Source organism: Pongo pygmaeus, chromosome 9 (genome assembly GCF_028885625.2).
Source record: "Pongo pygmaeus isolate AG05252 chromosome 9, NHGRI_mPonPyg2-v2.0_pri, whole genome shotgun sequence".
NCBI lineage: Eukaryota > Metazoa > Chordata > Mammalia > Primates > Hominidae > Pongo > Pongo pygmaeus.
Genome location: NC_072382.2, coordinates 62,704,379 through 62,728,244, shown reverse-complemented (window position 1 = coordinate 62,728,244; position 23,866 = coordinate 62,704,379). Strand labels below are relative to the sequence as shown.

The following is a 23,866-nucleotide window of genomic DNA, read 5'->3' as shown; positions in this document are numbered from 1 at the left end:
GTAGCTTATAATATATTGTTTTTTCTCATTCTCATGTTTGTTGAATAAAGCACTGCTACAAATTTTATGATCTATAACTACAGTTTGTAATTTTCATAGGTAGAAAATATTGTTAAAATTCAGAAAATTTTCTTAAGATGTTCTAATAGTCTACAAAAGAGAAATAAAAGCCAAGATTTTGTGATATATTTCATTCAGAGACTAGATCACTAAACTTTAAAGGTGACCTAAAAATGTACCTCCATCTCATCAGTTTCATCAGCTTTTGCCAAATTCCTCTATGACTCAAACTACTTAGAACACTCTGTACAGCATTATTGATTATATAATTAGGTTTGACATATCTCCAGAGATACTCTGACACCTCCCTTTTATTGCCTGTTTCTACAATACTGGTAGCATCCCAAAAGCAAAATTTGCTAAAGCAATATTAATAAAATAATTTATTATATCCTGCTCTTCTACTCCCAGACACTGACTTTTGCATGTAACAAACTGTCAACTCTAATTTATACTTTTGTTGATGTCTGGCTATAAGTACAAGTCTGACTTCAAGGATCAACTGAAACATTGACAACTTCTCTCATAATTAGACCCTAATATTAATGATTCTTATTTACAACAGATTATCAGAAACTACTGCTGCATATACTAAGTCAAAGTTTTAATTTGTCCCTTCTGCAGGGGAAAATAAAAATCAGCAAGCTCCCATGCTAAGGCACCTCTTCTTCAGCTGGTGTTTTATAGTTATACCATGTGTTCACCTGGGGTACTAATGTTCATTTACAATGAGCAGGAAGGAAGGTGAGCTAGTTACTAACAAAGTAAAACACATCACATCTTTCATCTATTTTTATAATTAAATTTGAGATATTGTCAAAAATCAGAATAAATAACATGATGGCTATTCTACCTTTCAGGTCCTTTGTTAGCATGATAATAACTAAACTCCTATCAATAATTTACACAAACTATTGCTATATATTTCATAAGACAAAAATTAAATTGAAAACTTTGAAAATCTATATATCACAGTTTCAAAGGCTTTTCAATTACTTATTTTATAAGACTGTCCCAGAGGTTAAAAATTCACGTTAACTTTGCATTTAATGAGCTGTTTTTTCTTTCACACCAAGAACCAAGCTCAACTAAAACAGAAACAACTGAACAGAAGCAGCTAATTTTACTCTGCAGTATTAGGCACAATTCAATGTCATTACTACTTTAAAAAGGTAAATGCATGTTTTTAAGAACTGTTAGGAAGGTTAGTTGATTTTACATACCAACATGGTGCTGTCGTGTTGGAGAAGTCACATTTCTAATACAAGGAGTGAGTTGAGACTCTGTTCTTTCATGAGATGAATCTCGTGATCTGTCACTTGACCTTCGCCTATCTCTTGATCTCTCATGTCCCCCACTAGCACCATGTAGACTCATTTTGGTGTGGTCGACTCCTCCTTTAGCAATACGTGAGGAAGTACTGATAAGTTAGAAAGGAAAATTAACCATAAAAGCAGAACATAAGATTGCAAACATTTTAAAAGAAAAACCCGAGTAACATAAAACTAGTATCTTGAAGTGCAAAAATCAAATGCTACTTTCCAATTCTGAAACCTAATTTACCTCAAACTTGCAGGCTTTAAAAATTCTGGAATAGTGTGTCTTTGAAGATCACATACTTGAACTCAGTTTTTTATGAACGAGAAAACTAAAGCTTAGAAAGATTAACTAACATATGAGTTAGCAGAAGTTGTAGTAATAACAGTAGTAGATCACTCAGATATCTTAAATGTTACTCAGATGTTCTTTTGATTTCCTTCATTGTAGGGGAAAAAGAGAAGGCAAGAGCTTCTGGAACTCTTAAAAAACTGAGGAATGGGGCAGAGAAATTGGTCTCCCTGCCAAATAAGTCTACATGCTAACTTCAATCAACCAACTTTGAGTTGAGCCTTTTCAAAACACTACGATTTTTTTAAAAAAGTTTTTCTGAAAAGCATTTCTCAGCCAGGCACAGTGAATCACACCTGTAATCCCAATGCTTTGGGAGGCCAATGCGGGTGAAGCGCTTGAGGTCAGGAGTTCGAGACCAGCCTGGCCAACATGGCAAAACCCTGTCTCTACTAAAAATACAAAAATTAGCTGGGTGTGGTGGCACACACCTGTAATCCCAGCTACTCAGGAGACTGGGGCACAAGAATTGTCTGGGAGGCGGAGGTTGCGGTGAGCCGAGATCACACCACTGCACTCCAGCATGGGCAACAGAGCGAGACTCTGTCTCAGGAAAAAAAAAAAAAAAGAAAAGCATTTCTCTGAAAAACCTAACAAACCTACCTACTCTGACTACATAAAGTCACAGAATTTTTAAAACTTAAAAATATCTTATATATAATAAACTTCTCCACCAGAAGTGAATAACTCAGAATGCTGATTAAAATAGTCCAGTTTACAGAATATTTTAACGCAATTATGTATTAAGTTACACATACTATATGCACAATGCTATGCTAAATGCCAACAGAAAGAAGCTTCCTCAGGAGCTTGTTTTCTAAGTGTAGCAATAACAGATGAACATGCAGAACTTTAAACAATTCAAGAGTTATCCCAACTTCCAAATATAAAACCACTAAAGAGTTCCCAAATACGTAACTACTAAATTGGGTATCAGATAATAAAAGCTTTAGGATCTCAAAGGAAACAGACATTGCTATAGAGTAGCCACTAGTGTATCACTAGTGTCCAGGCCCCGACAAATAGATAAAATTTCAATAATTAGAGTACACTGCAAATAAGAAAACTGATGATAATAAAAATAATAAAGCCAGACCTAAGGCAATTTGGAAATGTACTGTTAGCATATAATATGGTTCAAAAATATTAAAGTTCTTTTTAGAAACAGAAGGAAGTTCGTGGCTTTAGAGTAAAATTGTCGTCTAATGCTTATTGCGGCATTTTGAATGATACTTATTGTTCTGGAAACTTAGGTTTCTCATTTGTAAAATGTAGATTCTATTTACTTTCTAAGGTGAATAGGTGAATTAAATGAAGTATAATAAGTAAGCTGACCAGCAATGTACCTGGCACAACATAATTACTCATGAAATGTTAGTTTATTTAGTTTATGACAGATGAGGATGTTAAAGTTCAAAACTGCAAGACTTGCTCAGGGTCACATAGCATTTAGTAGAAACGCTAATAACACTATAACCTAAGCCTTTTGATTCATTCCAGTGCCCCTTTCATAATATTATACTGCTCTCCTTTAGCAAAACCACACGAGTTAAAATTTAATCTTGGTGATTCAGAAAACAAAATCTTTCAGTGCCTCCGGGTCATCTCTTTGGTTGATTTTATTAGCTTTAATATTTTTTGTTATCTTGGTGGTTTCTTTCATTATAAAAATCAGTCATCACCTTGCTATAACAGACTACCAGGACAGAAGATAAAGTTGACTTTGTATTCATCCTGTAAGTTACTTCTAGGGAAATAAAGGCAACCTAACAGCCTTTATCAGTTATTTGTTTCTCATCAACCTACAGAGAAAAATTCTAATCCCACCTTCATTCTAGTGAAAAAAATTAGAGGACAGCTGCATCAATAGAACATAATCTTTTCTTTCAAACAGAACAAATCAAAAGATCCTACTGCATTTATGTTTTTAAAAAATCATTAGAGTAGGAATACTGGAATTTCTGGCTCGTTTTCTAAAGTAGGAAAAAAAGGAATCCACACTAAATAGAACAAAGATCATATATAGAAAAAATAACTCTTCAAATTATTCTGGCGGCTAAGTTTTCATCATTTTCAACTATAAGAAAGCACATTATCTAAATGTGAGTCTGGTAATTTAATGGACAAGGTATAAGCACAACAACGAGTAAGACAAATACAAGCTAAATGTTCAGTTTTAGTAAGGGCCAAGCAGACTGAGTAATTAAAAAAGCGTTTTCACCAGACATCTCTGTAGCTGAAAGACTAGACACTGCCAAAATATTGGCTTCATCTCTAAACCACTTAGATTTTAAACAAATTCAAAAGGTGTCATAATACACTTTCATATTTTCTTTTAATTCCCATATAGACTGAACCCTGAATCAGACCTTCAAAATCAGATGTCATGGAGGACAAATTATGTCCTACTATATTTAATTCAATACTTTCAGATTAAGAAATCCCTTTAAAGGCAAAAACAGTTAATATGTACAAAAGAAAATGAGGATGAGCAAGTTCAGAGGGGAAAGCTCTGTTTCAGGCTGCATTGAAGAGTTTGAGATTCATGAAATAAGGATAGGTAAGGACATGAAGACTGGATTAGCCCTAATATCTATTTCCAGCCAAGATAGAATAACAAAGGCTGAGTTCATACTCCTGTCTGAAACAACCCAAGAAACCAAACGGAATATATGAAACAACAGTCTGCAAGACACGGCACATCAGGCAATGAAGGAGAGCAATCACTGAAAAATGGAAAGCAAATGAGATATGCCCAACAATTGTCCCAAATTACTATCTTGAGAGCATTTGCAAAGTAAACACAGAAAGGGGAAACACAAGCAGAACCCAGTGGACTCTGAGTGAAAGACATGGAGCTGAGACACTGGGATAAGAGATGGCTAGAGTTCTAAGGGAAAAGTACCAGAGAGGAGAATGTAACACAGAGAGAAAACCTCAGAAATTTGCAGAGTCCTCCTTGAGTGCTGAGCTGAATACCAGTCACACATGTGAGGACACTATGAAAAGAAGCTGGGGAAAAAAACCACCTCAAAGGATTAGAGGAAATAGTGTCCAGCACTCATACAGGGCCAGGAATAGGTCCTGTTCTCACTAGTTCAGACTGGAAAGCCTAATAATTTATAGGGCATTGAGAAGAGAATTAGAAGGTTCTAAAATGGGAAATAATTACAACTAGACTGAGCACTGTTCCAGTTCCCCTAACAAATTTTAACATCAAGACCAAAAGGACCACATTGTTTCCATATAGCTAAATCCTAAAGCAAAGCTCAAGAATATTTATAAGTATAAGAAATATCAAACACATAAATGAGGTAAAATTTACAATGTATGGCATCCGATCAAAAATTATCAGGCATGCAAAGAAGTGAGAACACATAACCCATGAGGAAAAAAAAAATCAAGTGAAATAAAACGTGAACTGACACATACGTTAGAATGAGAAATAAAAACATTAAAAAGTCACTATAACCACAGCCCTCCAAAAAGCAATGTAGAGACATACAGGATTAAAAAGATGCAAATCAAGCTTCCAGAGATAAAAAATGTTTACATGTGAGATGAAAAGTATACTAAATGGCCCTTTAAAATGATTACAGTTAACAATAACTTATTATATATTATCAAATGGTTAGAAGAGAGAACTTTGAACGTTCCCAACATTTTTTTAAAATGATAAATGTTTGAGGTGATATACTAATCACCCTGAGTTGCTCACTACACACTGTATACATGTACTGAAATATCACTCAGTACCTCTAAATATGTATAATTATTACATGTTACATGTCAATTAAAAATAACTTTAAAAAAGAAAAGCACACTGAATGGAATTAATGGGAGATTACACATTATAGAAGAAATGATTAACAAATTTGAAGACAATGCAATAGGAAATATTCAAAATAAAAAAGAGAAAACAGAAAAATAAACAGCATGAGTAAGCTACAAGTCAATTTCAAGTGGCCTAATATAGGTGTAAATGGAGTCCATGAAGGAAGTGGGAAGGAAAAAAAGGGAAGTAATATCTGAACTTTCTCCAAATTTGGCAAAAATTACAAACCCGCAGATTCAAGATGCACAACAAACTCCACACACACTTTAAAGAAAAAAAATGAAAACAAACCTGTCAACCTAGGTTTGTCATAGCCAGTAAAAACATCTTTCAAAAATAAGAAGGATCTGCATTGATTTGTCGAAAAAAAATAAGAAAGTACAGACATTTTCAGGCAAAAAAAACAAAGTATAATAATAATAAAATAAAATAAAAAGACACATGAATTCATCATGAGAAGATCTGCACTGCAAGAAAAGTTAAAAGGGAGTCCTTCAGGCAGAAAAAAAAGCTAATGCCAGATGAAAATATGAATCTACACAAAAAAATGAAGACTACTAGAAAAAGTAACTGCATGGAAGAATATAATTTTTTTCTAATTGTTTAAATCTCTATAAAAGATTAAACAATAATGATAATAATATAATATGGGGTTTATAACATATACATATAACTAGAGCAGCACAAAGTCTGGGAGAAAGAAATGCAAGTATACTTTTGTAAGGTTTTTACACCACACAAGAAACAGTATAACATCACTTGAAGGTATACTGTGATAAGTTAAAGATGTATACTGTTAATACTAAAGCAACCACTAATATAAGAAAACAAAAGAAATACAGTTAATATACCAAAAAAGGAGATAAAATAAAATCATAAAAAAAGATTTGGCTAATCCAAGAAGGCAAAGGAAAAAAGGGGTTGGGAGGAAGAAGGAAAAGGAACAAATGGGACAAACGGAAAATAAATAACAGGATAAGACTTAACCTTAACCATGTCAATAATCACATTAAATACAGATAGCCTTAGCCATTTAGATGTAAACTGTCTAAACCATAAAAGGTGAAGATTATCAGATTGGATATAAAAGCTAGATCTCCAGCCTGGCAGATCACTTGAGCCCAAGAGTTTGAGACCAGCCTTTGGCAACATGGCAAAGCCTCATCTCTACAAAAAATACAAAAATTAGCTGGGTGTGGTGGCACATGCCTGTGGTCCCAGCTACTCAGGAGGCTGAGGTGGGAGGATCACTTTAGCCTCGGAGGTCAAGGCTGCAGTGAGCGGAGATCGCACCACTGCACTACAGCCTGGGAACAGAGTGAGACCCTGTCTTAAAATAATACTAATAATAATAATAATAATAAGCCAGGTCCAACTATATGCTATATGGTACAAAGAGATTCAATATAAAAGAATGAGGAAAGATACACTATGCTAGCACTAGTTCAAAGAAAGCAAGAGTGGCTATATTAATATCAGACAAAGCAGAGTTCAGAACAAAGAATATCACCAATGTATTTCATAAAGATAAAGGGGTTAATTTATTAAGTGCACATAACAATCCAAATGTTTTTCTGCCTCATGAGAGAGCTTCAAAATACAGGAGGCAAAAACTGATAAAACTATGAGAACTAGACAATTCCATAATTATCATCAGAGATTTCACCACCTCTCTCACAATATTTAACAGAAAAACTACACAGAAAATCAGTAGGGATTGATGAGATTTGAATAACATTATCAACTGACTTGACCTCATTGACATTTACAAAACACCCAAAAAGGGCAGAAAACTCATGCTTTTCATGTGCATACAGAACATTTATCAAGATAGATCATATTTTGGGCAATAAAACAAGTATCAATAAACTTAAAAGAATTTAATCATACAAAGTATGTTCTCTGATTACAATGGAATTAAAGTAAAATTCAATAACAGAGATACCTAGAAAATTCCCAAATACTTGGAAATTAAATAATATCTTTACCTAAACAACTTACAGAGCAATAAATAAATCAAAAAGGAAATTAGAAAATTTTGAACTAAAAGAAAGTGGAAAAAACCCCAAGATACCATAATTTGTAGCATGGTATGACATTGTAACAGTACTTAGGGGCAAATTATGGCATTAAATTCCTATATTAGAAAAGAAGAAAGGTCTAAGAAAAATGACGTCAGTCAATAAAATTGTTAAACCTCTACCCAGACTGCTTGGGACAAAAATCGAGAAGATACAAACTACCAACGTCAGAAATAAGAGAGGCTACAGATACTAAAATAATAATAAAAGAATATTATAAACAACTTTAAGCCACTAAATTCAACAACTCAGAATGGACAAATTTAAACCTACAAAAAAGCTCACTTAAGAAAAGGTTGAATAGCTCTGTTTACTAAAGAAATTTAATTTGTAGTTTAAAACTTTCCTTCCAAGAAAACTCTAGGCTCATATGGCTTCACTGACAAATTCTACCAAGCATTTAAGATAGAAATAATATCACCCCTACACAGCTCTTCCAGAAAATTGACGAGAAGATAGTATTTCCCAACTCATTCTATGAGACCAACATTGCCCAGACACCAATATCTAGAAAATTCCCAAACACTTGGAAATTAAATAATACCTTTACCTAAACAACTCACAGAGCAATAAAGAAATCAAAAAGGAAATTAGAAAATTTTGAACTAAAAAAAAGTGGAAAAAAATATTACAAGAAAAGAAAACCACAAATCTTGAACACAAATATCAATATTCTAAACAAAATGTTAACACATCAAATCCAGCAATACATAAAAAAAGAATAGTAATCAAAGACCAAATGCTCTCCATCTAAAATCAGAAATAAGAATCAGAAATAAGAATGTCCACTGTCACTTTTCTTCAACAATGTACTGAGGATTATAGCCAGTGCAATATGGCAAGAAAAGACATTCAGATTGATTAAGATGTAAAACTGTCTTTATTTGCAGAAAACATGATCATCTATTGTAGGCTCTAGTAAGAAAAAAAGGTTACTAGAACCAATGAGTTCAGCAAGGTTGCAGAATACAAAATCAGTATTTTAAAATGAACTTTATTTCTATATACCAAGAATACGCAACCTGAAATTGAAATTTTAAAAACACTACTTACAAATAACACCAAAACCTGAAATACTTAGGGATAAATATGACAAAAGATGTGAAAAACTCACACATTGGAAATTATACAACATTACTGAAATTAAGAAGACCTAAACAAATGGAGAAACCTACCGTCTTTACAAGTCAATTTTCTCCCTAAGTTCATCTACTAGATACAACATAATCCCAATGGAAAACCAAGTAGGCTTGCTTGTTAAGAGTGACAAGCTGATTCCAAAATTCATATGAATATGCAAATGACCTAGAATAGCCTAAATAATTTTTTTAAAAGAACAGTTGGAAGACTAACATGATCTGATTTCAAGACTCACGAGTTGGTGGGTACAGCGCACCAGCATGGCACATGTATACATATGTAACTTACCTGCACGTTGCGCACATGTACCATAGAGCCTAAAGTATAATAATAATAATAATAATAAAAAGAAAAAAAAAACTGTAGTAATGAGTAAAGTGTGCTACTGGCATAATGACAGGCACATAGATCAATGAATCAGAATGAAGACTCCAGAAAAGAACTCACATACATATATATATGGACAACTCATTTTCAACAAGGGCTCAAACACAATTCAGGGAAGAGTTTTTCATCAAATGGTGCTGGAACAAATGAATATACAATAGGTATTTCACTTTCAGCAATTCTAGAAAAAAAAAAAGAACTCTGCACAATAGTTCCCATCATATGCAAAAGTTAACTCAAAATGGACCACACACCTAAATCTAAAACTGAAAACTACAGAACTTCTAGAAATAAAAAGCACAATGCATAAAAGAGCAAACCGACAACTGAACTTCATCAAAATTAAAAACTTCTGATCTTCAAAAAACAGTGTTAAGAGAATGAAAAGAAGCTGTGTGCAGTGATTCAAGCCTGTAATCCCAGCACCTTGCGAGGTTGAGGCAGGAGGATAGCTTGAGCCCAGGAGGTCAAGACCAGCCTGGGCAACATAGTGATACCACTTCTACAAAAAAATTTTTAAAAAATTAGCCAGGAGTGGTGGCAGGCGTCTGTGGTTCCGGCTACTTGAGAGGCTGAGGTGGAAGTATTGCTTGAGCCCAGAAGTCTGAGGTTGCAGTGAGTCATGGTCATCATGCTACTGCACTCTAGCCTGGGCAATGGAGCAAGACACTGTTTCAAAAAAATAAATAAATAATAGAGACTAAAAACACAAGCCTCAGACTGGGAGAAAATATTTGCAAATCATATATCTGATAGAGGACTGATATGTAAGCTATATAAAGAACTCTCCAAATAATGGGTAAAAAATTTGAGATATGCAGATGAAAAAATAAGTACATGAAATGATAGCATCACTTGTCATTAAAGAAATGCAAATTAAAATGACATTGTTACATCATTACACATTAGAGTGGCTAAATAAAAAGACTGACTATATCAACTGTTGATGAGTACATGTATGGAATGGAACTCTCATACACTTGTGGTAGGAATGGAAAATGGTACAACCATTTTAGAAACTGTTTCGGAAAACAGTTTGTTTCTTAAGAAATTAAACAGACTCTAGCCATATGATTCAGCCATTCCATTATGTATTTACCCAAAAGAGACGAAGACATTATCCATAAAAAAAATTTGTAAGCAAACATTCTTAGCAGCTTTATTTGTAACAGCTCAAAACTGGAAACAACCTAAATGTTTATGAACAAGTGAAAGGATAAACAATTTGCGATATATCCATACAATGGACTACTACTCAACAATAAAAAAGAATGAACTACTGACACAAGTTACAACATGAATCAATCTCAAAATAATTACACTGAATAAAAGAAGCCAGATCTCTCCCCACCACAAAAAATAAATTATATAAAATTCTAGGAAATATAGAATGTATAGAGCAACAGAAAACATATTGGTGGTTTCACAAAAAAGGGGTATAGGAGTTCAAAGGGAAGGGTTACAAAGGGCACCAAAGAAGCTTTTGAGTGTGATGTATATGCTCATTATCCTAATTACGGTAAGGTTTTATGGAGATATATATATACACACACACACCAAATTGTACACCAGAATTGACCTCTTGGCCAAAACACAGCTGCCTGAGAATACCATAATAGAAAACAACTACTTAGGCATTTCAATTACACTTAAGTAATAAAAGTCATGCCTTTCTTCTTCTAATAGTCCTTTCTTTTCACACTTGTCTTAGCAGAGTGCACTAAATTCCTTCTCTTACCAATCTACATAGATTTTTGCATCCTCTTGTTGTAATACGGTCCATGGTCTCAAGAAACCAAAAGCACTTCTACAATCAGATTAAAAACATCTACCATCACCAACTGATCACCACTTGAAAACTTCACAAACCAACATATACTACCCAGTAAACTTACTACGAAAGCCCAAATCAGAACCCTTAATCATGATCCTCTGAGATCACAATTTTCTTCAACTAAGGAATATCAATCACTTCCAAGCACCTCTAGTTACATAATACACAAATCCACCTTAAACACAAAAGAAAATATTTCCATTTTTAAATTTTGCAGCTTTATGACTTAATAATGCTTCCGTTTTCTTTAATATCAACTTTTCACTTTGTTTCAAAATCATGCTCTGAAGCATAAGGTGAATCAGCAGGCAGTAAAGTTTCTAAAAACCGTTAAATCTTATTAAAATGGTCATTCTCAGAAGCAAATATCTATTGCTTCTTGGCCTTTTGGCTAAGATCAATTGTAGAAGCAAATATCTATTCACATCAAATTTTAGAATGCAAATCTGGTATGAGCTTCTGCATATGATTTTGTCACCTAATTTGTTTAGAAATTCTAATTACAGCAACAGTTTTCAATGGCAGGCAGGTTCCTAAGAACTGAAGAAAAACATCAGGACCTCGTTTTGTTCAATGAAACTAGAGACTACTACAAGGGGAAAAAGTTTATAATACTAAATTAATACATACAGAGTTTTTAAAATCCAACAGTACTGCAAAGTTTATAACAAAAACCAAGCCATTTTTTGAATGGGTAAACTGTAGTACAGCCATACCATAGAATATTATTCAGCAATTTAAAAAAAACTATTGATATCTGCAACAAATGTGAATGGATCCAAAAGCATTTCACTGAATGAAAAAACCCAAACCCAAAAGTTTATATGCTGTATGATTCCACTTATATAATGTTCCCAAAACGACAAACTTATGGGGATATAGAACCAAATTAGGGGTTGCCAGAGGTCAGAGTTGGAGAGAGGGTGTAACTGTAAAGGGGTAGCATAAGAGAATTTCTTTGTGGTGATAGAAGAGTTCTGTATCCCGATTGCGGTGGGAGTTACATGAATCTATACATATGATAAAACATCACAGAACCATGTAACAGAAAAAAGATATCAAGTGCATGTAAAAACTGATAAAATACAAGAAAGGTCAATAATTTAGTTATTAGTACTGTACCCACGTCAGTTTCCTGGTTCTCATAATGTACTAAAGTTATATAAGATGTTATCATTGAAGGAGGCTGAGTAGAGTACCTGGGAACTCACTGTATGATTTTTTGTGACATCTTGTAAATCTAAAATTATTTCACAATGAAAAAGCTTACTATATATAACAAAAGGGGCAATAAAGTGGAGACAAAAAAAACCACAAAACTATAATAATTCAGTAACATAAAAAATGTATCCATAAAATAAGGACTGGAATGCTGCAATTTTAAAAAAATTAAAGAATAAGTTCTGAGAAATTCAAAATAATAGCAGAAATTTTTACAAGGTTACTAGAAGGGTTGAAAAAATATTGAATATATCCTTAAAAGAACAAAAATGCAAAGAAATGGAAAATAAGAAAGCATTAAAAAAGAGAACTAATGAAGGAGGTCAACATTCAACTAATATATGCTCTAAAGAGAACAGAGAAAATAGAGGGGAACACATTTTCAAGGAAATACTATAAGAAAAGTTTCCAGAAGTAGCTGATATAAGTAGCACTCATATCAGAAAACTGTTGACAAATACACAAAACTGTAATATAAAAAACTATATACAGCTCTGTAAAAAACCATATGTCTCTATAAAAGGCTATATATATGTTTTTGTCCATGTTTCCTGGCTCGTAACTCCCATTGCCCTTGTTATAATGTTGGGGGCACTTTAGGCCTCAGAAAACAGAATCTCTCTCTCTGACCTTCACCTGCTCTCTTTTCATGGCTCCTTTTTCTCTCCAAGGCAGGCCTTAGAAACTAAAAATACATTCTACTCTTCCCCTGCCTTTCTGTAATGGAGCTGACCATAAAGAAATCCCCTGACCTACTTTGCTTATAGGCCATAGGCCCCTCATTTCAGAAGGTGTCCTGTCGCATACCCTGGAGTTTGAGTGTGTTTTTTTTCCACTGACAATACTCCTATCCATTTGAATTAGACCTCAATAAAGAAGCAATATTTTAAATCCTATTTTTATTCTGGGAGAAAAAATTGGCTGATTTTTTTACCGTTCCAACAAATATCAGATCTTCTGTTTCAGTTTTTTAAACTAAAGCTTTTAAATGACTTTATATTAATATATTTTTGAAGCAACTGATTTGCTTTTTATAAGCATCGTTAATGTGTTAAGTCAGGATTTGGAAAACTATGGCTCATGGGCCAAATTCTACCCATTGCCTGATTTTGTAAATAAAGTATTATTGGAACACAGCCATGTCTATTCATGATTACTGTTCATGGCTGTTTTCATGCTACAATGACAAAGTTGAGTGGTTAGGACAGAGACTGTGGCCCACATAGCCAAAAATATTTACTATCCAGCCCTATACAGAAAAAGTTTGCTGACCCCTGTATTAAATGTCAACAACTATAAAATAAAAAATGCTATCAAACTTCTAAATAGATTTAATAACAATTTATCTCTCATTTCCTTTTTTTGGTCAATTAGCCTTCTATAAACTTTCTGTTCTTCTGCTTAATATATGGTCAGTTTCCCAAGGAACAAATGCTTAATTATGGAAAAGGGAAGTTCTCAACTGAAGAGTTAGTTAAATTCTCAAAGATCACCTGTAAGTCTGTTGTCGGATATATTTTTCCCATAAAAATATTTTAAATGATACTTAAATCCCAGATTACCCCCACAAAGACAACTTCAGCAATAAATATGTATAGCCTAAAAACAGTTTTAATACTATTTCTAAATCTTGACATCTTTTTCTTCTTCCTAAAATCCCATTGCAGCAGCAGCAGCAGCAGCAGCAGGGCCTAGGAGTATCTTTTCAAATTTCAACTGAAGTCACATGAAGACCCAGATACTAACAAATGGTGATAAATGTTATAAGGAAAAATAAAGGTAATAAAAAAAGAGTGCCACCATTTTGAATGGTCAAAGTAGAACTCTCTGAGGGGGAAGTGTCTAAACAAAGACCTAAAAACGTAAGAAACAGAACTATGAAATATAGAAGGGAATAGTAAATGCAAAGGCCCTGTGGTAAGAGTTATCCTTGGCTTTTTCAAGACATTCAAGAAGCCGAGGGTTGCTGGAGCATAGAAAATAAGAACAACCATGTTAAAAAGATAGAGCTTAGTTAGGCAAGACTAGAACAAGATTATGACAGGCATTGAAGGAATGTTTAAACGGTTTTTGCTTTTGTTTGCATGAAATGGGTAGCACTGAAGTGTGAATTAAATGATGTAATTTACGTTTTAACAGGATCACTCTAGCTGCAAAGCAAACAATGGGAGAATGGGAGAAAGGAGGCAAAGGTAAAACCAGGAAACCATTTCAGAGGTTACTGTAAATAATCAGGCGAAAGCTGAAAGTGACTTGGACCAGTGTTATGGCAGAGTTACGTGGTAAAGAGTGGACTAGACTATACATTTTGAAGAATATGCCTCTGAAATTTACTGATGGATGAAATGTAGGAGGTGAGAGAAAAAGAAGAGTTAAGGATGACTCCATGATTTTGTCCTGAGCAACTGGAAGAATGGAAGTTCCATTTACTGAATGCAAGTGAGAGTGAGAGGACTAGATTTAGAAATGTAGGTATGTCTTAGACATGTTAAACGTGAGACATTTATTACACATCTGAGCGTATGTAAGTCTGTGTATACTTATGGATACATAAGTCTAAAGTTCAGGGGAAAAGTCTAGGCTAGAAATACAAATTTCAGAGTTGGCAGTCACTACATACTTAATATTCCCAGCAACTTCCTGGCATGAAAAAATTTTTAAAAATAGCCACTATTAAAAATTGTTCAAAGCGAAATTAATGGTTGCACAGGTTTATTGTGTATCTACTGAATAGTCATTCGTTCAACAAATATTTACTAAATAACTACATTGTGCCAGTTACTGTTCTTGGTACTGTAAATGATTGAGAATAATATTATAATGCATACACAACCAATATTTTTAAAGCAATGCTTTTAAAAAATATAATTTTTTTAAACTTTTGGAGTATAAAAGATATGTAGTACAAATACAAGACTCAGTTTTTAAAATATTTATCAAATGATTGTGAATATTTTAATAAATTATTTTCACAGGACAGATTTTGATGGAGTCTCGCTCTGTCGCCCAGGCTGGAGTGCAGTGGCGCACTCTTGGCTCACTGCAACCTCCACCTCCCAGGTTCAGGCAATTCCTGCCTCAGACTCCCAAGTGGCTGGGACTACAGGTACCCGCCACCACGCCTGGCTAATTTTTTGTATTTTTAGTAGAGATGGGTTTCACCATATTGGCCACGCTGATCTTGAACTCCTGACCTTGTGATCTGCCCGCCTCGGCCTCCCAAAGTGCTGGGATTAAAGGCATGAGCCACCACGCCCGGCCACAAAACATATTTCTAAAGACAAATCACAGCCATCCCACAATCACTCCTTCCAAATGACCTTTGAAAACACAACCTTTTTCTATTAAATTCCCCCCATTATACCTTTTATTCAATCCTAAATATCAAAAATAAAAATCTATACTGTAATTAGATTGATGAAATTAAAGACTAAAATAATTTATATCAGAGGCCCTTTGATGTTGTTGTAATTCAGTATGTCTAACTATCCTAAGAAATATCCACAGAAACACAGAACCTTAGTTTAGGAAAAATCGTTTAGAAAATCTAGTCCAAACATTTATCTAATTCCTGAATCTTCATTTACAAAGTGTCCTCGAATTGGCTGACCTACTGCAAATGACAGGGAAGGGGAACTTTTCTCTTTTAAAAGTTTCATTCTAGCCTTGGAAAGTTCTGACTCTTAGGCTGTTTTTCCTTAACATTAAGGCTTAAACCTTTTTAGCTAACCCAAGTTCAGGGTTTTGGGTCAGGTAATTCTTTGTTGTAAAGAGGCTGTTGTTTGCATTGTAGAATGTTTAGCAGCATACCTAGCCTCCATCCACCAGTATGCTAGTACTTTCTCCAGCTCCCCAACCAAAATGTCCCGAGATATTGCCAATGCCCACTAGAAGACATAATCATCTGGGCTGAAAACCACTGCCTTAGTTCTACCTGCTGGGACCAAATAACAACAACAATGTGAACACTTGGGCATTTAGAACAATACTGAGCACCTTAATCCTCAAAACCATCCTAATTTTACAGCTGAGAAAATGGAAACTTAGGAGCTAAGCAAGGTGCCTGAAATCATATAGTTAATTAAGTGCTAGGTCTGAACCAAGGGGTTCAATTTCAGAGTTCATGCTCCTAACTTCAAACAAGTCTGACTCAAACCATGTCTAATTACTTTTCAAAGGAAAAGTCTTAAAATATCTGAAGATAGCTCTTATTATGACATTCCTTAATATCCAACCAGAGCTTTCACAAGATTTCTCTCTTTTTTTTGAGAAAGAGTCTCACTCTGTCATCCAGACTGGAGTGCAGTGGAGTGATCTCTGCTCACTGCAACCTCTGCCTCCTGGGTTCAAGCAATTCTTGTGCCTCAGCCTCTCAACATAGCTGGGATTACAGGCATGCACCAACACGCCCAGCTAATTTTTGTAATTTTAGTAGAGACAGGGTTTCGCCATGTTGTCCAGGCTGGTCTCAAACTCCTGGCCTCAAGCAACCCGCACGCCTCAGCTTCCCCAAGTGCTGGGATTACAGGTGTGAGACATCACGCCCAGCCCAAGATTTCTCTTAAATTCTTAGTTCCTTAAACTGGCAACATACCCAACTTTTTCACTTCCTTCCTCTTGAATATAGACAGAACTAAAAATAACAATACTTTGGTATTCAGCAGTTACTCTACTCTTCCATTAATTGAAATGGATTTTTTAGGGGAGGGGTGAGGAAGAAGATGGGAAGCCATATGATACTTATGTCTTATATTTAGTTTACTGCCAACAGCCACCCTCAGGTCTTTTTCATATGTGATGCTGTAGAGCGATGCTACGTTAATGTATCCTGGTGGTTTTTAGGCCTTACATATATACTCCCGAAAAGTTCATCTAAACTTAGTACAACAAATCAGCCTCAAAAATTATTTTGGATCATTTAGTATATTATTTACTATCTCTCACTCCTCATTATCACTGATAAATTTGATAATTTTCTTTCTCCATATAAGCAATATGACAAAGCAAAGAACAAAGCCACCTTTTAAGATCAATGAATCTCTCTGGATGGGATCATTTAGAGTCAGAATTGTGTAAATTAATTATCACAATCAGCTGGTAGCTAACTTATTGTTCCCCCACTTTACTCTCAAGGATATCAAAATGACTTTACCAAAAGCTAAGCTTAAGTCCAAATATATTATAGCGTTGCTAGTCTACTAACTGCATCAGAGAAAAATCTAAGTTGGTCTGGCAATGTAATTTTAACAAACCTATTCCTAATCATTTTGAAACTGTTTTTCTTCAAGTCAGTCATAAATGAGTCCTTTCCATTTTTAATTCCAAAATCTCCTACCTGTTTCAAAATCAAGCCCAGAATCTCCCATCTTTTAGCAGTTCCCTTATTCTCAAAAAACCTTCAAAGATCACAAATAATAACAATAATTTTAAGGTGTTGCATGCAGTTCCTTTTATAAGATGTTTTAAATGGCCCAGAAGACAATTCATTTAATCAGATGCATTCTTTACCTCTATACTCATATTGGCCTTTATGTCCTTCCTATCAATGTTTGTCTTATTTCTATTTCTGTTAGAGGTGGTGGTGGTTTCCTCTTCCACTTTGACAAAGAAGCTTCAAGAGCTAAAGATTTTTCCCCCTCATTGTCATGCATTATTATTATACTTTCCTTGATTATTCTGCTTACATTAAATGCAATATAAGAAACCTTTTCTGGTGGTCTTGGCATTTTTCTGAAGTCTCAGTTCATCTGAGCTCTAGTTTTCCTGTTTTTTGTTTATTTTTTATACTTTATGATGGTTATCTTAGCTATTTGCTTTGTTTTAAAAGTAATGTGTACATCTTTAAAGGGTTCACTGTGTAATCACACTGAAGATCTTTCTCTGTCAGAAAAATAATCAAAATTACATTTTTACTTAACTCCTTAAGACATTCTTTCTTTTTGGAGATATTATGCTGTGAAATCATGCTGATCTTTTCTCTGATCAATTATCAGAAAAATGCGGATTGGTGAAATAAATTACAAAATATATACGTACAAAACACTACGTAATCCTTTAAAATTATGCAATAGAAGATCACTTCATGACTAAAGGATGTTCATAATTAAATTTCTTTTTTTTTCAAGGATAGGTTACATAACAGTACTACAGTATGTCTTTTTAAGTGCATATGTGTTATTTTATATTTTTATACATACACAGAAAAAATAGGTTATATGCCAAAATATTTATTTTTCTTTTGATAATAGAAAAACTTATTTTCATTTTCTTCTATATGTTTTTCTGGGCTTACCAAATTTACCTAATGAGTATGTACCATTTTCACAATAAGACAGACATTATTATCTTAAAAGAATGAGCAGAACCAGGGGAAAGTATCCTATAAAGTATAAGATTAAAAGGTCTAGCTTGAGATTCTGCTTTTATAACTCTATTTAACAAGCTGAGAAAAACATTTCTGGACCCTAAACCACAAAAAAAGTCAATATAAGATACCATGAACAGAACTATATAAATAAGTCATGACAAGCATAAGATGACCATGAAACTTTTAGAAATTAAATGGGGGAAATTAAAAGAACTTCCTTACACTTCAAGGAAAGAATGTTATAAACCATTTAAATACATTAAAAACAAAGTAAATGTAAAATGCTGTATATCCCAAAAGTCCAAAAAAATTAAGGATCAGCAGGATAAGGGTAATAAAGAGAGAAGGAAAAAAACCATTAGTCAAAACGTTTTAAATTGTTGTAAAATTTCCTAATAAAGTGAGCAATATCACCTGTTAAGATTTAAAATCTCACAGGAAAAACCATTATCCTTATTTAGAAATTTTGTCTAGTTGAAAATTAATACTCAGTAATCCAAAACCTCAGTGGCAGTAGTTAGATCATCTATTCAGTTTCTGGGTTCTTTGACTTGAAAGAAAGTCATTTTAACCAATTAGAGCTTTATCATTTAAGCACATTCAGTTCTGTAAAGTACTATATATAAATGGTTCAGTTAATCCTTAGTTCATCCAAATGTAAAAATATATTCAATTCCTTCTTTAGAAAATTTCAATTATTTCATTTATCTTGAATTTTATTTTCAAATAAATCAAAAATATTATTTCAAAAGTACTCTCTCCTTAAATAAATTTTTAATGATATTCATAAAAAACAATACCAAACACAATGCATTCTCAAGTTACTTGAAATAAAACACAAAGCATCAAACCCACGAAAACAATAAAAACATATTTCATTTATTTTAAGTAACTTGCCATTAAACTGAAAATCAGACATATGATCTTTATCTTTAGTCATGTAAATGATCATAATGAAACAAAGGTCACACATGTCCCTCTCAATCTTTCTTTCAAATTCATATATGTAAATAATTATAACCCAGAGATATCATGTAATAAATGAATACACACCTTCCTTTAGTATATGCCAAGGTAGACACACAAAAACAAGAAAAAAATTTTGAAATCAGAGTATAAAGGGACTCTGCTCTTTCAAACAATGAAGCACTGAAAGCCAGGTCAGCATCCTTGGGCATTACTAGGAAACTTTAGCACATCTGATATTTCCATCATCTTCAAGATTCCTCTGAACAATCAGAAAATTCCCCAGTCTCCCCCTACCTGACCTGTCCATAGACTTCCTTTAGCTTCCTCCCTCTACTGTGTAATAATGCTGTTGCAATATTTAGGCTTTAAATGTTCAGAGATACAACCCCCTCTACATATTAATTCAGTTTATTTTCTCACAGACACTGACTCAGCCGTGGGTTGTGCAGCACTGACGTTTCTAACAAAACAGCATCGTGTGAGCTGTGATCATCCCATTTCTCCATCTCTGAGCAGTGATTGGATATTGTAATTGATAGACAGGCATAACAAAACGCAGGAGTTGAGGGCTTAGAGATATGTAGATATGTTGCCAAATGCCATCTGTAAAGCTAATTCTAGCTCTGCCAGCTTGCCAGGGTTTAGAAAACTAGGATACAGCTAACTTTCTTTTTCCTTTCAATATTTTATTGTGTATCCATTCTGGGCAGTAAAGCTCCTTAAAATCAAAGAGAAAATATTATTGTACTTAATTAAGAATACATTCAAGAACTATTCTTTAAACCAACCAAACTTTTGCATTTCTAAACTGCTGCTAGGGCAATGAAGTCACTTAAAAGGGAAACTGGAACGTTCAGACTTTATGCAGTCTCAGGAGAAACGAGCATGCGTACTTCCATGTGGGAATGAAATCTTGCGGCATAGTCTATACTGAATGTATGATGCATTTATCTTTAGTAACCTGAGTGGACTGCAGACCTGAGTTTTATATGGTCATATTCCACCCAATTCAAATATTTAAGAGCTTTTAGTGTATCATCTATCTAGACATTTTAACCTTCTTATACAGAAAAAGTGCTTTTCTTTTTCTTTTTTAAATAGCAAAAGGTCCTCTAATTCATAATTTAAAAAGAAGTTGTCACAAATTCAGGCCAAATACATTTCAACTGAAATGATCTTTAACATCTTCAGCAGGCTACCAAACTGTTCTATATGGATATCACACAAGCATATAACTATGCAACTCTATATATAACTATACAACTACTCACCCAGAAACAAGTTGAGCAACTTATAAACAAATTCAGTAATTTTTAAACTAATTTTAAACCAATTCAGTAAATTTTAAACAAATTCAATCATATAGACCTGCTGAGAGATCATAGGCACCCTAAAAGTCCATCCATGTTCAGACTAGTTTCTCTAACTGTAAACAAATTTTTAAAACAGATATATATCTACATTCAAAAGAAAGTTTAAAAAAGAAAGCACCTTTTACTGAATATTCCCAACACAAAAAAAAGATAAATATTTGAGATGATGGACATGCTACTTACTCTGATATGATCACTATATGATACACATATCACTAAGTACCCCATAAATATACACAATTACATGCCAATTTTTAAAATTTTTTAATCTTTTGAAAAAAGGAAAATGATCAGAAATAAAATATAATTAAATGATTTTTTAAAATACCTAAAGTTGTTTAGATAGAACAGAAACCATAAGGCAATGCTCTCAAACTCTCAAACCTTAATGGTAAATACACATTAGATAGTAACTGTTGCTGTTACTTTTATAAATCAAAAAATTTATTTTTATCCTAGCCAGCAAGGAAAAGTGGGGAAAAAAAAATCAAAAGTACAAGACTAGAAAAAGTCAGGCTATTCCAAAACATAAATAGAACAAAACAAAACACAAATTTCAACAAGACAAAATTTAGATTAGCTACAAAAACTAAACAATAAAGTATGCTTATTTCCTTACGTTTATAGATTTAAATCCCCAACTGTTCAAGGTGACAATGTGCCCAATTTAAAAACCATATTTCTCAGTCTCTCTGATCCAGAGATGGCCATATGACATGATTCTAGCCAATGACTGGTTTATAAGCAGCTATCTGCTGGAAATTCCTGAGAAATTTAATTTCCTGATATAAATGAAGCCCTTTTCCATTTTTTCCTTCTTGTCTAGAAAGTGAAAATGATATCTGAAACTACAATATCCACCTTGTGATAATGAGAGGAAAGCCAATAAAATAAGAGATTTCTGACCCTAACATCCTTAAGCCACTAAACATGCATCCGCCATTGCCTATCTCTGTATTTCTTATATAAAAGAATAATAAACCCCTAACGTCAGCCAGTGTTTAGTCTTGTTTTCTTTTACTCAAACATACCTAAATAAAATACACAATACTCGAAAAAGGAACGAGAGTAGGAGAGGCATGATGAAACAAAATCAGCCATGAGTTGGTAACTTGAAGCTGGGTGATGAATACCAGGGGTTCATTATATCTGTTCTATTTTGCACGTATTTAAAATATACCATAATAAATTATGTAAAATTTGAAAAAGAAAACAATGAGAAACTTGTTTATAAATCCCAGCTCTGCTATTTACAAGTTGGACAGTCCTGGGCAAGTTTACTCATTTCGTTTTTTTTCATTTGCCAAATGAGAACAATAATACTATCCACAGAGCTCCACCTTCAGATCCAGTCAAGGTAATCTGAAGATCCATGCCAGAAATGTCCTCCATCTACCTAATACTCTAATCATCCAGGATTAGCTCGTCTCATTTTCACCTACTCAAGCTGATAATGATTCTTTCTCTGAACTCTTATTTTATAACTCATTACCATAGTTTAAGTGCCTTACTGTCCTCTAATAGTTCCATGCGTGGATACTAAACTATTCCATAACAGTGCACTTTTCAATCTCTCCTGAACTGAAGGCAAGTTCTCATTAATACTTGCTATTACTTTTTAAAACCTCTCAGCCAGTTAATTTACTATCAATTCAAAAAGTAACACTTTTAAAAAGTCAAATCATACTTTTTAAGTGTCCTAAGTTACATGTTCCTAAGCATATGGGACAGGAGGTCTCTAAAAGTTCTTCCTTGGGCAGATTTTCCATGAATGAGGCTAAAATAAACTCATTTAACGGACTTCATAGTCTTTGCATTAAAAAAATGATCAATTCACTGGTATTTATTTTCTATTTTACTTTAATGTTTTTCACCCAAATAACCCTAAATACTGCTGCAGTCTACCTAAAAATAGCTCCAATTAGCTGAGTGTGGTGGTGGTGGTGCATGCCTGTATTCCTAGGTACTCCAGAGGCTGAGGAGGAAGGATTGCTTAAGCCTAGGAAGCAGAGGTTGCAGCAAATTGAGATGGTGCCACTGCACTCCAGCCTGACTGACAGAGTGAGAACCCATTTCAAAAAAAAAAAAAAAAAAAGAATAAAAACAGCACTAAAAAGTTACTGATGTTACAGCTATCAAGAAGAGCTTTCAAAAAAAAAAAGAGCTTTGAGTATTTGTTACTGACAATGAAACAACAATAATGAAAAATGTACTGTTCATTTTTATAAATTTTTCCCACTGTACATATGTAGCTTTTATAAAATAATGGCTTATTTTCTCCCTTGTCACCTCTTCATTATATAATGCAGTATTATACCTCAGCAATCTGTTTTTCAGCAGAAAAACAGCAAGAACTAGGATGAATACTATATAATTCACTTGAAAAAAAATACACATATATATAACATAGTAGATATAAATACAGCCCCACATTTAATGTGATAAAACCAACGCTTTTTTTTTTTTTTTTGAGACAGAGTATCACTCTGTCACCCAGGTTGGAATGCAGTGGCCTACTGTAACCTCCACCTACCAGGTTCAAGGAATTCTCATGCCTCAGCCTCCCAAGCAGCTGGAATTACAGGTGCATGCCACCATTCCTGGCTAATTTTTGTATTTTTAGTACAGACAGGGTTTTGTCATGTTGGCCAGGCTGGTCTCAAACTCCTGACCTCAAGTAAATCTGCCTGCCTCGGCCTCCCAAAGTGTTGGGATTACAGACATGAACCCACCACACCTGGCAAAACCAACATATCTTTAATCTAAATGACAAAATAATATCCATGGAACAGAGAAAAAGAACAAAAGCCCCAGTTTGGATGCTGGCACACACACACACAGAATGAACAAACATGAAATGCCAAAAAAACACTCATACCATTTGGCATGGACTTATAAATTATTAAAAAGTCAACTTAATATTAACATTTT

At 33.8% G+C, this 23,866-nt stretch overlaps 1 protein-coding gene across 11 annotated transcripts in view; it reads right to left on the bottom strand.

Annotated features, from left to right (window-relative positions):
• Positions 1 to 23,866, bottom strand: part of BTBD10 (BTB domain containing 10) — a 77,230-nt gene that overhangs the window by 32,210 nt on the left and 21,154 nt on the right. For 6 of the 11 annotated variants that reach the window (XM_054437422.2, XM_054437427.2, XM_054437430.2 and 3 more), the window contains one exon: positions 1,284 to 1,480. In XM_054437422.2, the coding sequence (XP_054293397.2) occupies positions 1,284 to 1,480 (197 nt within the window). Of the gene's footprint in view, positions 1 to 1,283; positions 1,481 to 19,646; positions 20,020 to 23,866 lie in introns of those variants that run through there. The other 5 variants (XM_054437423.2, XM_054437426.2, XM_063671146.1 and 2 more) reach the window with 2 other exon arrangements.